Source organism: Cryptomeria japonica, chromosome 8, assembly GCF_030272615.1.
Source record: "Cryptomeria japonica chromosome 8, Sugi_1.0, whole genome shotgun sequence".
Taxonomy (NCBI): domain Eukaryota; kingdom Viridiplantae; phylum Streptophyta; class Pinopsida; order Cupressales; family Cupressaceae; genus Cryptomeria; species Cryptomeria japonica.
Window position 1 is genome coordinate 710,605,484 of NC_081412.1, and position 24,110 is coordinate 710,629,593.

The window sequence follows — 24,110 nt, forward strand, 5'->3', positions numbered from 1 at the left end:
CACCACGGAAGTAATATTGAAAAGACACGTGTCGTATTCGTACCTTCAAAAAAAAAGCAACGGACTTTTCATCACTTCCAAGCCCCAACGGAACGGAACATGTGTGCAATCGGACGGCTAATGATCTGCCACGCGTCTGTGTTTTAAACCCCTCAAAATCCTTCCCGAAACTTCCAAGTCTAGGAAAAACATTTCCTACTGGTCGCCAGTGAACTGTGGGCCTCTAGATCATTCTGGAGGTTTACAGAGCGCCACGTCGAATAAAAACGTACACATCTAACCCTATCATTGCGTGCCACGTGTTAAGCCGACACGTGGATGGTGCCATCGCTTGTTAAAATATTTCTTCCATTTCCAGGCACGAGTCTTTGCATTGTACAGCATACAGCGTGAATTACTTCTTCGCAGACTAGAGAAATTTCATTTTTCCCTAAAGACCCCGCGGCGGGATTCGAAGCCTTGGCCTGGCTACATAATATTTATGACACTATCATTTTCTGTTTAACAATTTTTTAGGGTTTGTCTGAGGTTTTAAGGCTTGTGAAGCGCCCGTGGCTTGTTTTCTTTTGTGAATTTGAGTTTTAGTGCTTAGGAAATTTATACTGGCAATGCTCAGAAAGGAAGAAGGTACAGGAGGGGAGAATAATAGTAATTGTAACAGTAGTAGTACCAATATTAGTAATTCAGTGGGAATATTTATGTGGGGTTATCTCCCTGCGATTTCTCAGAGGGTGCCGTTGCTGTCACCGACACCTGTCCCTCGTTCCACTACGCAAGAGCCCTGGAAGGAGGTTTGCAGCGGCGGCTGCGGTTTCGCACTGGCTTTATCCGGTAAATTGCTGATTTTTAACTTCACAGCATTTCTCTTTCTCGCTGTTTCTTTTTCCTCTGATAGACTGTGATAGACTGTTTTTTTGAGTAATTTATAAGAAATGAGCAAGGAATTATGTTTTTAAAGATGTATTTCGGGATTATTTGTGTTCGATATTAGGAAGAATGGAATTATATATGGACTTGAAGGGAGAGCTTGCAGGAAGACTGAAGCGAAAAGAAGCCCCGAGAAAGGACTACCAGTAAAAACTAAATTAAAATCATAAGAGTTAGTGAATCTGAACTGGAAAGCAGATCCAGTTCACGAGGGGTTTATAGAGGCTATTAGCTAAACTTAAACGAAAAGCGGAATGGTAAATGAGTGGAATGGAATCTCAGTAGAATAGTACGAGGGAATGGAAAGAGGCTTTGAAAAGAGACGACTAGCTATAACTAAAATGTGTCTGGTGAGGACAGTGGAAACAGCAGAAATAGCGCGAGGGAATTTGAAAGGAGGCTACTAGCTAAAACTAATCTAATACCATAATACTAAATGAATGTAGCAACAGGAGAAATGGCACGAGGATGTGGAAAGAAGCTTCAAAAGAAGCCTACTAGCCAAATTTAGACTAAAATCACAACACTAAATAAGTTAAACGGAATGTAGAAGCAGTAGACTAGCACAAGGTAAAGAAGCTTCGAAAAGAGGCTACTAGCTAAAATAGCAATAAAAACCTAAAAGTAAATGAGTTTGGACTGAAATACAGTAGAAATAGTGCCAGAGAGTCTTATCTAGAAGTAAACTTATAATACAACACGAGATGAGTCGGGATTGGAATGTAGAATGAGCAATATAACATGAGACAGTGAAAAGAAGCTTTGAAAAGATGCTATTAGCTAGAATTAATTGAAAATCACAACAGAAGAGAGGCAGGGGTTGAAATGTTGACCTAGTTAATCAATATTACAAAGGGGCTAATGTAGTAAGAGAAAGTAAAAAGAACCAAACAGAGGGTACTTGCTATATCTAAATTTAGTGAAACAATAAATAACCAACAAGGGGAAGCTATAGAAATAAAAAGGAAAAATATGAGCTCGTTTTGGTAAAATGGATACCAGCCTATGTAAATAGATATTTCAGTGTTCCATGGAGTTCCGGATACGGGGAGACGGGTTTTGGGGACAGAGTGATGGCTGCTGGTGATTGAAAAATGATACGTACGTGCATATTTTTTTAATAATTATAAATATTGATTTTATTAATCCAAGTCTTTCCTACGATTCCTATGTTATCTGTGACATTAAATCCTCATTATTTCTGACAAAATCTTCATCCTTCATTGAACTAACGGTGAAGCTGGGGAATCTGACTGGTCTAACTGATGAGAGTTGTGCAGTTGAAGACAATAATAATGTCATTCTTGAATAATTTTATTATTTTTTTCTTTGTTTTGAGAAACTCTTTAGAGCAGTCAGCAGAAACTCACAAACATTTAACTAGATAATATTCACCATCAACTTATTCTCATCGCTTCCTTCACTTTCTACTAAGCCCATGGTGTCAGTGACGTACAAATTAAGGAATATTTGATCACCATTTTTTAGATTTAAGATAAGAGAGCATGCATCTGAATAAACAGAAACAATAACATCTGTTTTAATTGTCTTTTTTGCCTCTAGTACTTTGTAAATGTTCCTTCTTCCAAGTTCAACCATTTGTACATGCATCATGTTGTCTAGCTGTTTAAGAATTTGACAAAAATAAAAGTTGTAATCAATGTGAAACAATGGAGGAGAGAGTGTCTTTTTAAACTTACACCCACAAATACTTCTTTTTGGCACTCACAAGCAATTGCAATACAAAGCCAATCCAACTCCAAGCAACTCCAAATCCTTTCTTTCCCAATTGCAAAATATTTTATTCAAAGATGAGGAGAGAGGTTTTCAACACAAGCAAAACTGTAGTGAAAATAGCTGTTCGTTTTTTTTTTAATCAAAATTCCCTAAACCTTTTTCCATTTCTCTTCTTTTCAAATTGAACTAGACATTTTAAAAAATGCTTAAAAAAAATAAAAAATTTCCCAAGGATATTTTCCATACAATATTAAAAAAATAAATTTAATGCATTACAAATAGATTATAATCAATATTTTCCATTGGCCTTTAAAATTAAATTTAAATTTTCAACTTTTTATACAATTCTATATCCTTTATGCAAAATATTTTATTTTCATAGAGCAATCAAATTCACTTTAATTTCTTTTCATATGACATAAAATAATACAATAGACCTTTTTCACCAAGGTGCAATTAAATATCTTTCTAACTCAATCATTTCAAATATCCTGCAAACACAATAAAAATACATTTTGGAAATAAATTCAAAAGCAATACAATGGTTTAAAATAACCGTATGCAAACAACACTCTCTCAAATGGTTTTAAAAACACAACACATGGATCTTAGATTCACTACTGATTGAAATTCAAGTTTTCACAGGGATTCACAAGACTCATCTTGCAATTCGAATTTAGTAAGATGGAGGTTACGCAAACATGTTTTATGCAATATGTCCATCTCCAATTAATCATAGTTGGGGAAAACTTGTATTTGCATACCCAGGTGAAACATTAAGTGTACTTGCACCATATAGGAATGGCTGGAGCAATGTATATAATACCCAATGTGACACAATATCTGAGTGAAGTAATAATAAATCATCAGATCTAATTGGAAATTATCTATGACTACCATCAAAAAAACATTAGGATATAGAAATCAATAATAATCCATAATGCTGAACCAAATATAATAATCACACCTATATATCTGGTGAAAGTAATGAACTTGAAACATTGAAATAGTCCAAACATATCAAATCACAACATATGCATCTCATAATACATTTTGAAAAAAGATTCCAGACAAAACCTCATTAATAGTGTACATTGATAGCCATGTAAGACATCACATATAGTGATAAAACATATAAAATCATAATATAAATAACCAAAGTACATAATTAGAACACCTCAATGGAAATAGAAGGCCTCATGAGAAGTTTGATACAAAAGATCATAACACATGTATCCCACAATACACTAGCAAATCACTTGAAACAACATATAATATAAAATTGAATAAAATACACGAGTCGTACATGCTAGTGCACATTACAATCTCTATGGTCAGCCATCATCTTATTTGGCTGTTTATATTGTTGATGTAGTCTAGGAAGGGGGTTCAACTTAACATCTGCCTTAGCCTAGCAGCTTAGAGACTTGTTGACGTGTTTTTTATGATGGCATCCAACACAAAATAAAGTTGCCCAACGGTCACTTCACTCTCTCTTGATCAAAGTAGGATTGCATGTTGATATAGTAGGAGAATCAGACAACCGACTCCAAGGTTCCTTTTATGTTGCGGATGTGACTCAGTTGGCAGATGTGATTTCTGGTAATCCAAGGGGGCCTTACGTATGTCGAAGAAATTTGTTCAAGCTTAAGAATTTATTGATGCAGATGGTGTGCAATGAAGCTCTAAGTTTTAGATTTTTGGATTATGAAATATGCAGAAAGTAAATAGGAATAGGGTAGAGGGAAACTAAACTAAAGGTAATCTAATCCTAGGAACAAGGAGACGGGATAGACTTGTGCAAAATCCAACCGCGCTTCGCTTCACCAGCAAAGCACAACTTACACGAAGGCGGTGCAATCTTCAAGGGGAGTGCTAAGGATTTTCAAATCGTCAAAAGAAACCATCAGATAGAACAATCTCTTCTAACAATCGAAGTTGAACAGACACATATGACAAGGCTCAGACTAACTTTGCACGGTATGCAACAATCAGCTGCACACCAAAAGTATGAGCAGGAATTTGGCAACAAGCAATCCTATCAAATCCAGTTCATCTAATTGCATGAAAACAAATCTAATCTATGAAGAGAACGAGACCATGCGAGTTCCGAAACAACACAAGAACACACCAACAATTGAACAATGTATTAAGTGTTTGCTTCAAAAACTCTTAGCAACAATCTCTGACTATAGTCTCTCCTCATTACAAATGAGGGGGTCACCCCCTTATATAGGCCTCAAGCCCAGATTACATGCAAAACCCTAATTAGGGTTTGCCCAAAAGATTCTCCACACATGATGCAACAAGGTGGGAATCTGCATTAAATAACCCATTACGCCCACTTACAATATAGCGCCCATGATGATGATCATGCTCGGAATATAACTAACGTCGTCATAAATGTCCATCACTCTCCAAGTGACGGCGACATGCAAGAAGAATCCGTCATAAAACCATTATGAGAGGACGACATGCAAGAAGATTCCCTCATCCTGTGGTGGCATGCGTTGACTATTCCCACGCCTAGTCAATGTTCTCTTCAGCCATAAATACACCATCATGGTTCAGTTAAAAGACTTTCATCCAAAAACGGACGGCCATTATCTCGCTCATTAATGGCGTAAGTAATGAACCTACCGACGACGGCTTCCAATTCTCCGATGGAGACACTTGGCACATTCTTGATGTTGAATTCCATCAAGGCAATCTCCTCTTCGCTTCTGGAAAAGAAACCTTCCCAATCTGCCATGGCCTCCTGTGTTTTCTTCATCATATCGGAGAATGAAGAAACATTTGCAAAATGTTCCTTGGGAAACGAACCGACGAAGAAGAAATCATGTAACTGGGATTTCAAGGAATTCACTGTTATTCCCCCATCGCTGAGTTTCCTTGAAAATAAAGCTTCCATGGCACTGAGGATTTCTTCCTGTATCCCTCTGATGGATTCCTTCAAGGTGACGGAATCAATGCTGAATTTATCAAGGGTGTTCTTCCCTGAACAGATGGGTTAGAACCAACGGGGAAAGTCGTAGGCTTCATTCTCCTGGATTACTTTCCCGTCCACCAGTGTTTGCCTTGGAGTCCTCATTAGAGCCCTGAGTCGGGAAATGGTTAAGTCTTGGTAGACATCAACATCTTCCCATAGTCCTTCCGCCGTTTCCAACCTACTTAGGAGGGCCACAAACCTCTAATGGAGCTGAGCTAGATCTTCTACTAATTTCCCTGCCTCAGCATAAACATCCTCTACCCATTCTCGGTAATTTTGTGCCATTGCCTTTATAAGTTCCGCATCTTCGATTACTTCCTTGGGAAGGAAGGGAGGGGGAGTGGATGAAGGACCTGCTTCCCTGAGGGGTTTCTTGAAACTCTTGACATACTCGCATAGAAGTCCGTTTTCCTCCTTCAGCCGCTTACACTTTGCTTTTGACTTCAGCAATTTCTCCTTCATGGCAAAGGAAGAATCGTCGAAATCTCCCATTACTTGACCGGTGGAAGCATGGCCAAGATCCACCTGTTTGATGACGTAATCTTCCTGCCTGATCACACTTCTATCCTTATCCACTGGAGGTTCAGCAATGTGCAAGGTCTGGGCTTCAGATTCTTCCCTGACTACCTTGGAAAACTTCCGGGGGGCCTTTCTTTCCGGTGGCTGATCCATCCTTTTTAATAATTCTTCTAATTCCTGAGCAGAATTGGGTTCCCTTCCTGCTTCATTTCCCAATCTACCTACCAACCAATCCGGCGCGGGGATGGAATGGCTGTAATCCTCTGCATGCTCCCGTTCTTGAGATTATTCTTCCATTTCGCCAAGGATAGTCTCTATGAAATTATCCTGGCGAACTTCTTCCAGGTGCGGGGAAACCTCTTGCCTCTGACTTCTTGGCTGATGACGGCCCTGTGAAGCATTGATGCTAAGTATATCAGGTGCTGGAACATTTTCTGGAAGTGGGCCTGCGGGATGTGGGAATATTTCTACTTCTTGTACGCTCGCGGAGCTGACCGGTGAATGTTCCCTTCCTGTCCTCGTTCTTTTTTGTGGAGGCTCTTCCTGTTGAACCTCGCGCGGGATTTCCTGTTGGGCATCCTTCATCTTTGTTATCCTTGGCCTCTTCGGGGCACTTTTTCCTTTGTCTATCCGGGCCTCTCTTCTTGCCTGACCTTGTGAAGAGTCTTTAGTTGCCTCGCTGTGAGAATCCAGATTTCCCATCAGCTGGTATGTCAGAGGGATATGGTTTTCAACCAACTTTCTTGTCTGCATATCAATCTAGTGCTTAGTGAATTTTAGCACTGGCCTAGCCAAAATGTTCAAATCATCTACCTCAGGTTCCGACCAATCTGGCAATAGGATAGGTTGATCTTTTATCCTCTCGAATTCGAGTTACATCAAATCTGAGTCTTCCTTCACCTGGTCTGGCACTTGATGGATCTCATTTATTCTGATGGTGTCGAGGGGCAGTTTGGAGTGCATTCTTCTTCGGACCTCAAAGTCATCCTCGGCACCGGCCCAGCAATCCTCCAAGTGAAATCTATGTATGAATTTGACATCGGCAACCTTCCTGATCTGGCTGTAAGGATCATATTGGGCCTTGGAAGTGTAAAATGGTAGTCGGTAGAATGCCAACTCGCTTGCTGCACTTTCAGCGGCCTCCAATCCTGGGCATATCTCCATGAAATCTCCCAAGACAACTGGAAATTCAATAGATTGCTTCTTCTTCTTCTGCAGCTGATCGTAGGCAGTCAATTGCCTCATGAGCTCGAGCAATATAAGCTTATCTGACGGATATCTAGGCAATTTATAAGATTGGAAGGAGAAACCCTGTGTCCTGATGTAGGTGAACTTGGGGAACTGCAGGAATGCGGCCCCATACTTCTGGACCAAAGCACTCGCTTGCGGAGACAACCTCATGTGCAACTTATTTTGCATAAGTCGTGTCAGGTACATGGTGAAGGTGTCATTCGCCAACTTGTAAGAATTCACGTTGTGGAGATGTAGCTAAGGATAGCATTCATGCACCTGAGGATAGCATTCATGCACCTTTAGCTGAGCTGGCCCGCAGCCCATGATTCCTCTTGCTGGCAGCCCATTGAATCCACCCCTTCGTGCCAGCATATAGAATAGGTAGGAACTCATGAAAAAGGACTGAGACTTTTTCTCCTGCAGGTTCTTCAATTGTTCGTGCAAGTAGTGGCTGATCAATCTAGCCCAGTCAATCAATGTATTAGAATTCATGATCTCGTCAATGTAGAAGAACATCCAAGACTCGAAGTTCATCGTGTGCGAGCATCCCATTACTCTGCTCAACATTTTTATCATGTCCACATATTCCTGCTTGAACTCGAAGATTGTGAGAGTTTTGGGCATCTTGGACACGTGTACTCTAGGTTTCAGCAGCCATTGCTTGTTGATCATATCAGCACACCTGGTAGGGCTTGCTTCATAGATTGCTTGGGCTCCGCTGCTGGTCCTGTATGTCATGGAGTAATGTGAAGGGATTCCGAAGGCTTCACCAATCGCCTCTGGAGTCAATGATGCCAGTAACTTGCCGTCTGGCGTTGAGATCGTCTTCCGCTCCAGATTGTAACGTGCCGCACATTCCAAGACTAGATCTGGGCATTGAATGGCAGGAGGAAAGCCAGCTGCTGTAACTATTCCGCTTCTCACAATCTTGATAGCTGTCGGAGATGGATTGTGTCCTGCAGTTCCGAACATTGTTATTTTGAATGCAACCTAGTTGAACGTGCTGAAATTGGTATCACTGATCTCTTCCCATCTTGAATTCAACCGAGAATGGGGAAGAAAACCCTTCGTTTTTGCTTTGATCATTGCTTGCCTGGAGATATTAGCTGTCCTGCTAGGTTCCGCCATCTTGGGAATATTTCAAAATGATGAAATAGAGACTAAGTATAGAAAACTTTTCACTTCTTCACTCTTTCTTTCCTGAATCTCGCACGTGAAAAATGAAATGTTTTTTCCAACTTATATACAATTCCCAAGAGGTATCAAATAAGTAACTGTATTTATGGCGTGTCATACTTCCCTTAATTACTATGACATGCAAGGCAGTTTCCCATGCATGTGAGTTCGAATTTAGAACCTTCCTTAAATGCTCCCAGTCATGCGTCATACTTTGGAAGATTCCTCCCACCAACTCGTTGATTCCGTACTTTCCAATTTTGGAGGGAGATTGCAGGATCTTTCTTAGGATTTGCTCAATTCCACTTTGACTTGTCATCTCATGCCGTCGAAGGAACTTTCCTAGCTTTTCTCCATATCCCTATTTTTTAGGGATCTTCCTAAATTTTAGGAGTCAGGTTCATTGGATGGGGAATTTCGTCCCGATTCGGAATCCATAAAAAATTTCCATATTTGGTCGGGATTTGATGCCTAAAAATAGCATAATTAATACTCGAAGGGGTGCGACACAACCGTCGCGACTCCAACTACCTACCCGTCGGCTAATTAACTGACCGCCGTAACTCATTATTACCGACGACAACATAAACATAATATAACAACATAACATAATGATTATTCCCGGCAACATCATCCCCCCCAAGAAAAGAAGTCGACTCCGACGACTTAATACAAAATAGAGATGAACGACAGGAACTACTGACGCCAGTCGGGCCCGGATCTTATACACTTGCTGCATCCTCGCTTGAAAACCCTTTTCTGCTACCATCCGATGCTCAAGTGCGGATTTCACCAATATTGCTTCCTTTGCCATCACAGTCCTCCTGTGCCTAACCCAAACTTGTCTGCAAAACACGTTTTTTAGTCTCAGCTTCCACCAACTGCTACTCAAATGATACTGTCTCCCTAGCCAATTTGTCCTCGATAGCCACCCGTGCTGCTCTCCCGGCATCCAACTCCTGGGTATGTTGAACTAAGTCTCACGCGACTATTGTCTCCAACCTGGTGGTCAGCTCCTCCCGAGCCCTCTGTGCATCCACCAAGGCAACCTCACGTCTAGCCGAGACATACTCCGAGTTCCTCAAAGCGTACCAGTCATGCCTGGAGGTGGCCACAATCCGCTGGCACAAATGCTAGGAGACACCTCAAATCCTCCATCACACTCCCCAAAGGCTAAAAACTGAACTGAATAACTCCCTGGTGTCATACAACTGCGCGGACCTGCAATGCCTTCCCTCAAACTCTGTTTGTTCCCAACCTCCAAATCCGTCTCCCTCTACGGCTTATGGCTTCCCCGCCAATGCTTAGCTGCAGGCTTCTTTCTCACAGTACGGACAACCACAACACTTCCCGTGGTATTTTGTAGCTCAAAAATAAACTGGGGGTTTGGGGGCAGTGCCCCCAGTGGGGTCAAGGGGCAGCACCCCTCGCGGGGTCGAGGGGCAGCGCCCCAGCGGGGTCGAGGGGCAATGCCCCCGCGGGGTCGTGGGGCAGCGCCCCTCGCGGGGTCTTGGGGCAGCATGGTCAACAACAGCACTGGCACCTCCGATCGTGCGGCCACCTTCCCGTGCGGTCGACACCCTCCTTACCGTATGGACACACCTCCAGCGTATCGACAACATGCTCAACTGTGCACACCGTACGGTCTTCCTTCCGCACGCCCAACGTAGTTCAATCGTACAGTGACCACTGACGACGAAGTGACTGCGTGTGTGTTTGTGCGGTTGCATGGCTGTGCGGCTTCGCGCTGTTCGGCGCGTGAGTGTGCGGGCGGGTGAGTTGTGCGGCTGCGGGCTGTGCGGCTTTGTAGTTGCGGGTGCCACCGCTGGTGTCCACTGTACGGTGTTACCACCGCCGGTGGTCCACCGCACAGTGGTCATCGTCGGTGTTACCACTGTCGGTGGCCCACAGCACGGTGGTCACCGTCGGTGTTACCACCGCACGATGGTCACCGTCGGTGTTACCACCGCACGGTGGTCACCGCCGTACGGTGGTCCGTTCCTTATATATATATATATATTTTTTTTTAATAATTTTTTTGACTGTACGGTCGCCTGTCATACGATCGTACGTTTTTTTTTTCATCTCCTAATTTAGTTGTCTTAGAGAGTCGTCTGCTTGGGTCCCCTGTCTCTGGGATTGCCCTTCATCCTTCTCGGTTTTCCTTGCCCGAGAGTCGCCTGCTGTGGTCCTGTGCCTCGAGTCGCCTGCCTGGCCTCTTGAGTCCCCTTCCATCCTCTCGGGTCCCCCTCCGGGCTCTCGGGTGTCCGTCCGGCCTCTCAGGTTCCCTGCGCGCTTCACGTGGGAGGGTTTCAATTTGGGCCCGTTGGTGGCAAGTCTATTTTCAATGGCCATCGGAAGACCTGGAACCACAAATTCTACAGGGACCACGACCTCTTTCCCGTACATAAGAAGAAGAATAATAAAGATTTTGAAGACTGCGGTCTTCCACACAGGGTTCCAATCATTGCCAACACTCTTCAGATTATCTACGTCGCCAGGGTTTGGGGCGTCTCCCTTCCAATATTCTTTGTATTCCGGCAGGTACACCTCTGTTGGTTGCTCTGGTTCCTCTACTTCGAGCTTGTAGCTTTGGAACATTTCATAATCCTCCATTTGCCAGTGGAAGAGCCCGTTAAGTGAGCATACCTCATCTTCAGAACATCCCTCCAATTCAAGCACCCCTTCACTGTTCGGCTCCATCGCGTTCTTGCCCTTGCTTTCATCAGGACCCCCTTCCCCTTTATTAGAGTCCTCTGAGTCCGAGTCGGAAGAGGCGAGCTCTTCGCCGACATCTTGGGTGTGTAGGTCAATGGTATATTTCCGCCCTCCCTTCTCCATGGAAAGTGTATTTTTCTTCCAGTTGTGGTTTACCCTCGCGTTGATCAACCATGCTCTCCCTAGGATGGCGTCATAGCCTTTCTTCTTCGAGGGAATAACCATGAAATCTAACAAGAATGGTTGCGTACCAATTGTCACTTGCTGGGCCATCAACAGGCCGAGTGGCTTAATGCCGTGTTGGTCCGCTCCCACCAGGTTGAATGTGGGTGGCCATAGGGTGGGCTTCCCTAGCCGCTTCCATGTTTCTTCTGGTAGTACATTCACCCCAGATCCCTTGTCCACAATGGTGTCCTTCAGAATGGTCCCACGGATACCCATTTCTACCACAACTGGGTGTCTACCACTGCTCAAGGCTAGTAACATCGAGTCAGTCGAAGGGCTGACGGAAACCTCCACTTGTGGTGTACTCTTCGAAGCGGTGGCGGGAACCCCTACCTGTGGTGCACTCGACGATGCGGTGGCGGGAACCCCTACCTGTGGTGCACTCGACAATGCGGTGCTTTGCACATTGGTGAGGATGGCAGTCCTCAATTGTGGCATAGAGTCTAGAAGGTCTTTTACCTTTATCGGCACCTCTATCTGCAAGATTTGCCCAATGATGTTATTTTCTGCTTCTATACAGGATGATGTACTCGCCACCTCGTTGTCTCGTTGTTCGGTCGTCATCTCACATTCAATATTGGCCTTTGCCTCCTGTAATCTCTCCTTCTCCGTACGGGGGTCAGGATAAGTGGCTTTTTTCGTCTGGGCGCGGGTGATCGCTAGTACTTCTTTCTCACCAGTCTTCTCAGCCTTCTCAATGTTGAGGAGATTAACCCCTGCCTGCGGGCAATTTGCGTCCTCATGGTCGCCTGGCCCACACCAACGGTAGAGGTGCTGAGGGGTGGCTTCCTTCGTGCAATCATGGGCGAAGTGCCCCCACTGATTACAGGCCCTACATTGGATAATTGGCCGGCCCTTGGTGTCATACCGGATATGGCTTCCGTTATTGTTATTGTTGCTATTCCTGTCGCTGCCATGTCTGTTGTCCCGGTATCCTCCAGATGATGCCATTGTGTTAGTATGTTGGCCGGTACCCGCTGATGCGGATGTTGTGGCCTGCACCGTGAACAACACTTGGTTCATTTGCGTACTTCGGGTTTTCATGTTGTATGGGCACTCCTTGGTGGAGTGTCCCATCACTTGGCAAATCTCGCAGAATGCCTTCTTTTGGCAAGTACCCTTTGTGTGCCCTTCCTCTTTGCACTCAGTGCACCATATGTCCCCTTCGTTCCAACCAATGCTTCTCATTATTTTGAATTCCTTTCTCATTCGCTCCATGTCTTTCTGGAGCGCTTGCACTCGTTTGCCAGCCTCGTCGTCGCTGCTGCTTTCCTGTGAAGAGTCATTGTCCTCGGATGAGGATTTATTACTTTTCTTCTTCTTTGATGTTTTGTGTTCGCTCTCCAAGTCCATCGCCCTATTATAAGCGTCGTCATATGACGTCGGGGGTACAATTTTCATCTTCCTCCATAGGGAGGATTTCAACCCTTAAACGAACCATCGTTTCTTCAATCCATCTGCGGGTTGGCTTTCCATTTTACCCAAGAGTTCTTTCAGCCTCCGACTGTATGCCCGTACTGTCTCCCTGGCACCTTGTTTGGTACTGTATATCTCCGTTACAATTTCATTGTCATCACGGAGCAACCGAAACTCCCTCGTGAATTCCTTCTGTAGATTGGCCCACGTGGCCACTTTTTGCTTGTCCACATCGGAGTACCAATCTATGGCAACTCCTCGTAACGTGGCTGGGAACTGCTGTACCCAGTCATCTTGGTCTATTATTCCGTTGGCGGACCAAATGGTTTCACATGTACGGCAGTGCCGTAAGGGGTCTTCCTTGCCCTCCCCTGTGAACTTTGGCAATTTTTGTTTACTCGCCATCCCACCGCTGGGTCTCACTCCTCTAATTCCTTGTGTGCTTGTACCTGGCGATCCTCCACCTCCTGCAACTGAACCTCCACTCGTGGGTCCTCCGAAAAAAGTTGCTGACATCGAACCAAACAAATTGCCTCCCGTACGCTCGGCACCTTTGGTCGTACCGTCACCTTCCGTTGTCTCCCTCTGGTTGGTTGTCTCCCTCCGGTTGTCCTCTGAAATTGACAAATTCTTTAGCGAGTCTTTGGTAGTGTCGATCAAGTTTAGACTTCGCCTTGTTTGTTCCACCAACTCTTCGCGGCTTCTTACCCTACGGTAGTATTCTGGCGAACTGTAGAGTTCTCCTTCGGCACCCTCCGTGACTCCTTCTGGCAGCCCTACAACAGTGTAGACAGTGTAGTTCTCTCCGTCTATCTCTGCCTCTGCAACCTCCGTGACACCTCTTGGGTTCCCTTCGGGCAACCCCTCGGCCGGTCGTCCCTCGGCAAGCTGCCTTAGCCTACGCCTTCGTTCTATCTGCTGTCTAAGATTCAACGCGGTTTGTGCCACTTCCCATTCGTCACTCTGTATCTTTTTATTTTTGTCCTTATTTAGTCTATTGGGCATAAGTCACTTCCATACACAGCAAACACACGCCATGTACACAAAAAACTTTTATTATTTTTATTTTTATTTTGCCTTTCGGCCACAATTTATATCAGCAGTGTGTTGAGATTAATACAAGGTTCAATTTCCTCCTGGCCTGGCGCCATCTCGTTTCGTTTCCCGTCCGCTGTTCTCTTTGTAGCGTTGCAGGATTTGTTGTCGTCGCTCTTCTTGGGCAATCTCCTCCAGGCAGGCCTGTTGTGCTAGCGATGCCTGTGCAAGCAACCGGGGGAGGTGGTTCATCAACTGGTTTACTGCCGGGCTAACCTCCAGCGCTGTCCACACGACACTTGGTGGGATTTCTGCCTCCGCCGCCTCTCGTCAGACGTAGGTCTGAATGGCTACCTGGAGCAAAATTGAAAATTCTCGTGTTGCCGTGTCTTCTCGTGTAAAGTTCTGTTCGGGCGTCGTCAGCCTCTGGGTTTATTTCACCAACGGGTAGGCCCGTTGTGTCTGTGCGCCATCCGTGTCTTCCGTTCCCGAGTACGTCTAGGCAACGACGCCAAATGTTTGCCCTCTCGGGTAAACAGTTAAATGCAGAAAGTAAATGCACAGAACATAATAGAAATACATTAAATAACCAGTCTCTGTATTAATTCAACAGTCCATGTACATCAAGTGTTTATAACATTACATTTTACACGACTAACATGATCATACTTCGAAAAAAAGGTACACAATATATAATACCCGAAGGGGTGCGACACAACCGTCGCGACTCCAACTACCTACCCGTCGGCTAACTAACTGACCGCCGTAACTCATTATTACCGACGACAACATAAACATAATATAACAAGATGATTATTCCCGGCAACAGTTGACTCTCCGTTGTCTGCTAGTTTGATCCTACCACAAATAGACTTTCTCGAAATAGAAACTTTCCAAAATGTCAGAGTTAGAGCCCAAGACAGGGCGCAGGATGACTTACTAAAAATAGTAACTTTGATTTTTGGCAAAATGGCGACATTCTGGGACTCGGAAAAATCCCTAAAAAATAGGGACTTTCTAAAAATAGAAAGTTACTTCGTTTGGGCTCAAATTTTGCTGGGAGATCCCTTGAAGGGTCCCGACTCCCGTCGTATGCTTAGTTTTTTCGAAACCCTACCAGGAACCCCTAAAATCTAGGACAGAAGGCAAAACCCTAGAAAAAGGACATAACAGGCCCTAGACCTCACAGAATTTGCTTGACAGAGAAGCAGATTAACCCCAATTGACTCCCAAACACCCGTAACGCAGAGAGATTGAAGAGATTGCCACTAACACACACAAAAACGAAAGCCAAACGACCAAAAGGGCCAAAAAGCAAAGGGGGTGCCCCTATCTGGGATGGGGTGATGTGTGATTAGGTCACAACAAGACTCACCTACAAAATCATATGCTAAGTAGAAGCAAAGCAATCCTTTTATGCTCTTGGTTGAACCCCGATGGATGTTCCTTTGTTATGTTGGTGGGCATGTACCCAAACCAATGGTGGGGCCCAACGACCATGTGTCCATGAGGGGGTTCACTTGTGTTGGTGCTTTGGTGGGACAAAAACCTCACACTTACATTTTTGGTTATCATTCACTGATAGGTTGAGATTTTGTCATAGTGGTTGCTTAGCTTGGTATAGAGTTGATGTCTCAAGGTTGAGTCTTGGGGAGTGTGGTGGGCCTATGATGCCCTGGTAGACATTCCTCAATCATGTTGGTGGGTATGTATTTGAATCACATGGTGAGGCCAGTAGCCATGTGTTCACGAGGGGATTCACATGTGATGATGCTCTAGTGGAACAAAAACCTCACCCTTATTGTTAGTGGGTGGCATTCACTATTAATCTAGGCTTTTTAAATAGTGGTTACCTAGTTCGCCCCACCATATGGTTTGGGTACACACTCGTCAACATGATGGGGAACTTTGTTGAGGTTTAGCCAAGAGCATCACATGACCACCATGCTCCATAGGGCTTGACCTTGAGATCTTGGCTCTAATACCAAGGTAAGCAACCACTATGCCAAAAGTCCAAACTATTAGTGAATGGCATCCACTAGTGTTAATGGCGAGGTTTTCCTACTACTAGAGTGCCATCACATATGAACCCCCTTGTGGACATGTGGCTACGAACCTCACTATTTGGTTTGAGTACATATCTACCAACACGATAGAGGAACATTTGTCATGGTCCAACCAAGCGCATCATCATAGGCCCACCAGGCTTTGCAGGGCTCAACCTCGAGACCTTGGCTTTGATTCCAAGCTAAGCAACCACTACACCAAAAGCTTGTACTATTAGCGAACGGCGCCAACTAATGTTGAGTGAGGTTTTCATCCCACTAGAGTGCCACCACAAGTGAACCCCCTTGTGGACATGTGGCTATTGAACCCACAATTTGGTTTGGGTGCACATTTGCTAGCACGATGGAGTAATGTCTGTCGGGGTTCAGCTAGGGGCATCACAAATCATATTTTCTTTAATTTTAATAAGTTGATAAAAGCCTAAATTCAGCAAGCATAGAATCCCATATGCTTTGTCAGCTATGGCTTACAACAACAATCTATTAATACTGCAATGTTGCTTCAAGTCCCAAACACATGAAATTCAACTCTCTATAGTACCTTGCTCAAATCTATGTACATACCTCTACTTGTAGGCACCTTCAATGGCTACATTCTAGACCACTGCCTCTTGGGTTTTGAATGCCTTCTATAGGAAAATTGATGGGTTTTATTCATCTAGTAATTGCCCCCATCATTTCTCTTTCCTTGTCGATTGAAATGCCTCTAGTTAGGTTGATGGCTCAACTTATCATTGTTTGGTAGGATTTTCAACAACTGCCAAAAGACATTGCCAAAAAACCACTTACCCATGTGAATATGAACAATATTCACTTAGATGAAAGTGAAAAGCCATGACCCATAGAACTCTAGCAATTATTGCAGCTGCTAAACTGATAATGGTAGATGCCTTAATGTTGCACAAATGAGAAACAAAACACATGACCCTTGTATGAAGATAAGTGGTTGCTAAAAGGGAAAGGAGTTCGAATATTTTGCCCAATTGTTCAACTTTTATACATGCCAATTGTTTTCATGAAGATAAAAAAAAACTACGATCAAGAGAAGCTGTGTAGAAATTGAGAATTTTTGCACAACTAGGAACCAAAGACCTTGCATAACAACTAGGAATGGTTATGTATCATTTGAAGATTTCACACAACAACTTATAAATGTTTGGAGTAGCTAGAAACCATTATGCAACAATTAGCAACTCTTGAGCAAACAAAAACAACTAAGAATGGGTTGCATAACATCTAAAGATCATGCACAACAATTAAGAGATGTTGTGCAGCCATTGAAAACCTTTTTGCAGCATAAAGGAGCTCTTCAAAATCTGCTAAACCATCTTTTATTTTGTTTTTTGGTGATGCAAGATTGCTTATGGACTTGGATGCTCTTGTATCATACACTATGGGTAAGCAGTTTTGTGAGCATGGTGCCCACAAAGTAGATTTGAGTGATAGAACCACCCTTTTTGAATGCACACACTCCTTAGCATTCTCCACTGTTGCATTCACATTCATTAGAAGAAATATCTTCCTTTTCCTCTTCCTATATTTGGTTGGGACAAGTTCTATCCTTCTCTACTAAGTTTGGTGATTTAGCTCTATTCCTCTTGTGCATCTTTGTCTACCATAATTCAATCTCCTCTATCAAGTGCATCTCCTCTTTCTTCTTCCTCTCGTGTGTTTTGACCCGCCACTATTTGTCCACCTCCACTAAATACTTCTCCTTTCTCTCCTTCCTTTCGTGGGGCTTGAATCACCATTGTTTGTAACTTTGTTCACATTTACCAAAAGTCTTTCCTCCTTTCCCCATTCATTGTTACATCATTACATGTGCATACAAATTAGCACTACATTATGAGGAATCGAGAATTCCAAAAGTCACCCCTTTTTCCTCTTTCTTTTGTGCACTCAGCTGCATCACATCCACCAACCTACCGCTGCACTCTCTCCACTAAATTATATTTACACATCTTGTATGATGAGGATCTCTTCGTCCATGGGCTGTATCATTCCTTCGCCTTAGGTCCATTTGACAAAGCTCCCTCCATTAAGCTCCCTATTTTCTCACCTCCTCTTCGGACAGGAGACCCTCTTTACCTTACTTGTTTGTCAAAAGGGAGGTTCTTGTAGATGACCATTCAAGCTCCCAAATCTACTTCACTTATTTTCTCCCCACTAAACAAGTGAGAACTATTGCTCAATGATTAGGAACAGTTGCACAACCATTGGAAATCATTATGCAACACTTAAGAACTCTTGTGCAACATCTAGTAATGGTTGCCAACAACTGAAGTTCTTGCACAACTTAGAACTATTGCATAAGGCGGTAAGAAACTAAAAAATGTTGTGCAACCATTGAAAACATTTGCTCAACAATAGGGATCTTCTCAAAATCTTCACAGCCATCTTGGATTTTGTTTTTGTGATGCAAAATTGCTCTTGTACCCAAATGCTTTTGCATTAGTTCTAGGTTCTTCTAGGGTACAAGTTGATAAATTCCTTTAACTTCTAGGAGAAAATTTATAGGGTTCCTAAGGACATTTTGCAGTAGGCATAGAACTTTATGAAGTAGCAAGTGAATTAGCACAGGTTTGAGGTATCTTTGAATTGGTGATTGGGTCTTTCTATGACTAAAATCTTACAAGCAATTGTCCTTGTGTGAGAAGGTGGATTGTAAGTTATGCCCAAAATTTTATGGTCCTTATTAGGTGGTTGGGCGTGGCAAATAATCTCATACTTTCTTCCTTTTCAATGGTCCACATGATTTTTCATGTTTTTTTCTCAAGAGAAGTTATTGGGCAAGCTACACAAATATCAACAGACTTCCTACATTGTTGAGGAGGGATCTATCCTTTTGGAAATAGAGGCGATCTTGGACAAATGTGCCAAGAAACTTGACAATAGTGCCATCTATGAGGTCTGTTTTCCCCATAGGGTGTCAAGTTAAGACATTGCATAAATGACAGAAGTACACAGAATATATGGAACTCACAAGTGTTCTATTGATTCATGATAAGCCAGTACATACAATGATAGCAATATGTTCAACTACAATAGCATCTCCAAAGACTGGAAACAGATACAATATAAAGGAGTCTGGTTAGTTACCTGATGCCAACTGCCGACAACCGACGGGTTAACTGCCGACGCTAACACAATTTACCTTAATGCATAATTACCCGACAACATCATCCCCCCCAAAAAGAAATGTCGTCTTTGGACGACAAACAACCAAAATGGGAATGATGTACAAGCAAAACTGAAACCCAAAACAACAAATTACTGGGGAGGGCAAGAGGGGGTCCCTGAAGAAGAAGGGGCCACTAATGTCGAAGCCAATTGCGCCCGCAACTGCATCACCTGATCAGTTCGATAAGCAAGGTCCCGCTCGACTACCAACTGGTGCTCCCGTGACCACTTCACACTGAATACAACCTCCATGAGCTCCTTTTGCTTTGCCTCCAACTCTGCCGCAAGGCTGGTAACGCGGGTCTTTGCTGTGGTCCTCCTCTCTGACTCAGCCGCTAGTGCTACTCTCACAGAGCTCAATTCTCTCTGCACCGTGTCCAGAACCTCCTCCGCATGGTCGGCTCGAGCCTACTGCTGGGCCAACTCCATCTCCAACGACGGGATGCGAGCGGCCAGCTCCGCAGCTCTATTTGCCTGGATCTGAGCCTCCCGGAGTCGGTAATAGCCATCCCACATAGCCTGCTCAATCTGTCTCATCAAAGTCTGCACTCGACTCTCTCCGGCCACCTCCTGAAACTGCCACTCTGCTCTCATCTCAGGTAGGTCTACGATCGGCCATCCCCGTGCCTCAAAGCACCTCTAGAATGCCTCTCCTACCCCTGTAGTAGAAAACTCAAGTAGGCTCTCCAAGGCTGGCTGAACAATGGATTCCTCAACTGTGGAGGCTACCAACCTGTTGATGTGTATTTTGTACATGACCAAACACAGAATCAAATACCTAGAGGTATCTTATCCTCTCTTGAATAAAGCTCCCCAAATGCTGAAGATATCACAAAAGGATCAATCGGAGAAACTTCAAGGTTCTGTTATGTAGGTTCTCTAATTGTGGATAAGCACCAGTGGTCGTTGTGTTTACTGTTTTTTCAAGGGGCCTTACCTACTTTCAGGGAAAGCTTGTTCGTGCAACTACTTTTCAAATGAGGAAACATGATTCTCCTAATGCTAACTGATGTTTCAAAAAAGATCAAAAGATAAAGGTTTCAAGGAGGTGAAACTAAATTAATCTTAAGAGTGACTCAGTGATGATTGGTCTTGATAGAACTCTACCAATGTCAGTATTGCCAAAAGGTTACAACTCCACTGGAATTGGTGCGATCTTCTAAGGGGATTCAATGATTTTCAAATCACTAAGGGGATAGATACTATCAGTAAGATACATATCAATGCCTCCAACAATGATTGAACTCTTAAACAATCTCGATGTTTCCAGTTGACCACACAGGGCGTTCTTACAATGAGTAAGGTGCTAGTGGTTTGGAATGTGAGTCTTATCAAAGATCAAGCACAACATTCGTCCTTCAAATTTAAAACTTTAAATGCTATCTCTACTAAGAGTGATTCAAGAAGACAAACAACCATGAAAATAGCCACAAGGATTGCAATAAAACATCATGACTTCAATATTTCATTGATCTCATAGCCAAATAAAACAACAATTGTTCAACTTTCTCTCTTCACTACTTATTTCTATGCTGCTGACAATATTAAACTCTTAAATTCTAATTCTCTCTCTTACTTTTTCTAACTCTTCAAAATGAAATGAGTGAGGGCTTATATAGCACTCTCAAATACAATGAACGACCTGGATCAAAGAAGATCGATGACTGAGATTTTGACACCTAAACCCTAATTAGGGTTTGTTACAAAAAGTCCCCGTTTAGATAAACATTATCAATCCATAGCCAATAAGAATTGGCACAAATAACGAGGAGACATAGACCAATAGGAATTAAGTTGCCACATCATTTTATAACAACTTCTCATCTAGAACTTTGTTCCCCTTTCTATGCTCTTTTCTAGCATATTCAATGAATCTGGACGCGATCACCTCAATCTTAGCAATGGGAATCTCAGGAAGATTCTTCATCCGTTCTTCCAAGTGAAGGACTTGATCAAAGGCAGTAAGAAGAGTCGTCTCCCATCCAAGCTCTATCTCTTTTGTTTTCTCAATCAGGAACATAGTAGCATACATCTGATTTTGCTGCTCCTCGGTGACTGTGTTCTCCTCTTTGCAAAAGATGATCTTGATCTTGTCTTCCAATTTCTGGATGTCTACATCCATCTCGATCTCAATTCTTCTGTCAAGGATCGTACACAATACCTCAAACACCTTGTCTTGAATAGGGTGGATGGTTCCCTCAACTCGGCTGCATCTGGAACTGATATCTTCGAAAAGAACTTCCTTCATCTGGAGCAAAGTTGACCACTGTAGAAGGCTATGGGCTTCTCCATTCATTATCTTCTCTTGTGCTAGAATCTGTCTTGGTGTCCTTATCGCTTGCAAGACCGGGATGACAACATCTCGAGTGTGAGCGAATGCATCTACAGTTACCAATAGATTATGAATGATCTCAAGAACCTGGATAGCCCGATGGACCGTCTTCATCATCCTTGTTGCAAATTCAATGGCAACCTTGTAAGATTCATCAATCCAAGAACTCATGATTTGAGCTAAGCTCTTCATTCTTTCTGCCTCATTTACTGACTCAAGAGGAAGTGCATGCAAAGGAGATATTGCCGGATCCTATCGTCTCAAAGGTTGATTAAGATGGCTAAAATAATTCCTCCAAGCACTGACCTCTTTTTCTAGTTTCTTATTCTTTTCCATTTCTTCTTTGAGTTTGTCGTTAAGTGCTCTCACAGAATCAGTTGCTTCTTCCATAGCCTGCTAGGAGGTAAGTGGGCCAAGATCAACTGTATCTAGATCATATTCTTCTGCTAGAATCTCATCCTCATACTTGTCTACCAATGGTGTAGCTATCTACACCTTTTTGGACCCTGCTTCATCTCTAATTACTTTTGACATCTTGGTGGCCTTTTTCTTTTCGACCTCTTCATGAGAACTTCATATGAGACTTTCCAAGTCGAACACTTGTTCCTCCTCTTCAATCACAACTACCCTTGTCAGCCTTTCTTTTAGCCAATCTGGAATGGAAGACTTCCTTTCCCTCACTTGTATTTCTTTAGGCAGAGGTCTATCTTCCCTGAAAGGAGATGTTGCTTCATCATTATTCTTTTCTCCTTGTTGTTCATTAGCACCAACCTGGATAGATTGACTTGATGAATGCTGAGGTGTCTGTCCTTTACCTTGTTTATCATTCTGCACCATGGATTCCATAGACTCATCAATTTCATACACTATCTGTCTCTGATCTTCTCCTTGACTTGCTCCCTTTTCATGCCTAGAAGATGTACTCGGTGGACGGTCAGGATTCACTTTGTGCTTCTTCTTGGAAGGCTCTCTCTTCTCAGGTCCTTCTTTTCTCTTTGAACCCTTAGAATGAGAAATATTCTCACTCACACTTGCCTCTCCTTCTTCTGTTCTTGTTTCCAGGGTGAATGTCATAGATACATTCTGCTCTTTCAACTTTTGATGCTGTACGTCCACCCATCTGCGAGTGCAAGTTAAAACAGGATCCATCAATGCTCTTAGGTCCGAAACCTATGGCTCGTTCCAATCTATCTTCACTTCTTTATCTTCCTTCTCATAGGATGATTGGAGGTATCTACCATTGCCTTGGGCTTGATCGGCTACTCTGTAAATTTTGCATTTCCTGATGAGATCCAAGGGTAATCTGGAATGCATCTTTCTTTTCACTTCTATATCATCCTGAATATTCATCCAAAAGTCTTCTACTTGAAACTCATGCTTGTACTTCTTCCCGATTGTCTCTTCTATATGACCATGAGGATCGAAATTGTCCCTTGAGGCAAAGGATGTGAATGAATATAGAGATAACTCCTTTTCCGCATCTTCCGCGACTTGAGTATTAGGACGCACTTCAATTGAATTTCCCAACAGGATAGGCACGGGAATTCCATTTCCATGCTTATGTCTTGACGCTCTAGCATAAGCTGCCAACCGTCTGGTCACCTCAAGTAATATTATCCTGTCCGTAGGATACCTTGGCAACATATAGGGAGGTGAAGGACATCCATGAACCCTGATGTAGGTGAATTTAGGAAACTAAATGAACCATGCACCACGCTTCTTCACGAGTTCTTGTGCCTCAGTAGACAATTGGTGATGAATCCCTCCTTGCAATGTCCTGGTGATATACATCATGAAGGTATCATTGATTAGCCTATAATCATTCTTTGGTGGATGATGTAGTTGGATATAAGAATCACAAGCCCTTATTTCTTCGGGTCCTCTCCCAACAACTCCTCTGTGTGGTAGCCCTGCATACTCAAAACTTCTGACTAAGGAATATATGACATATGAACTCATGTGAAATGACTTGGTAGGGGCTAACCTCCTCAGCTGCACGTCCAGGTTATTACTAATGATTCTAGCCCAATTGAGCTTTCCTTGTCCTTGCATAATCACTTGTATGAAGAAGAACATCCATTTGTCGAAGAAGGAGGCTTGAGAGGCACTAGTAACCCGATTGGGCATGGTTATCAAGTCCTTGAATTCTTCTTGGAAGTCAATTCTATGCGGTGTATTGGGAATCTTGTTCAGGCGAGGTCGACTTTTGAGTAACCAATTCTTGTTGATGAAGTTCAGACAGGAATCAGGATCATCCTCGTAGATAGACCTAGCTCCTTCCAGACTTTTGTAGATCACGTCTCTCTGCTCCGGGAGATGAAAAGCTTCACTTATAGCTTCCTCTGAAAGGTAGGCTAAGACAGTTCCATCCTCAGCTACGATCGTCCTCGAATGTGAATCATAGTGCCGGGCACATTCGATCATCAACTCGTGACATTTGACTGCAGGAGGGAAACCTGCGGCCTTTATGATGCCACTCAATTATCCTCTTTGCAACGGGTGACGGCTTGCCAATGTAGGGTGCTTCCCGAAACTTCTTCACATTGAAGTTTCTTAG

General features: G+C 43.3%; 1 protein-coding gene across 17 annotated transcripts in view; it reads left to right on the top strand.

The window, feature by feature from the left end:
- The first annotated feature begins 216 nt into the window (after nt 1–216).
- LOC131071280 (ultraviolet-B receptor UVR8) overlaps nt 217–24,110 on the top strand; it is a 157,713-nt gene continuing 133,819 nt past the window's right edge. For 8 of the 17 annotated variants that reach the window (XM_058007055.2, XM_058007058.2, XM_058007056.2 and 5 more), the window contains exon 1: nt 218–831. In XM_058007055.2, the coding sequence (XP_057863038.1) occupies nt 609–831 (223 nt within the window). In that variant the 5' untranslated portion in view covers nt 218–608. Of the gene's footprint in view, nt 832–24,110 lie in introns of all 17 variants that reach the window. The other 9 variants (XM_058007063.2, XM_058007052.2, XM_058007053.2 and 6 more) reach the window with 3 other exon arrangements.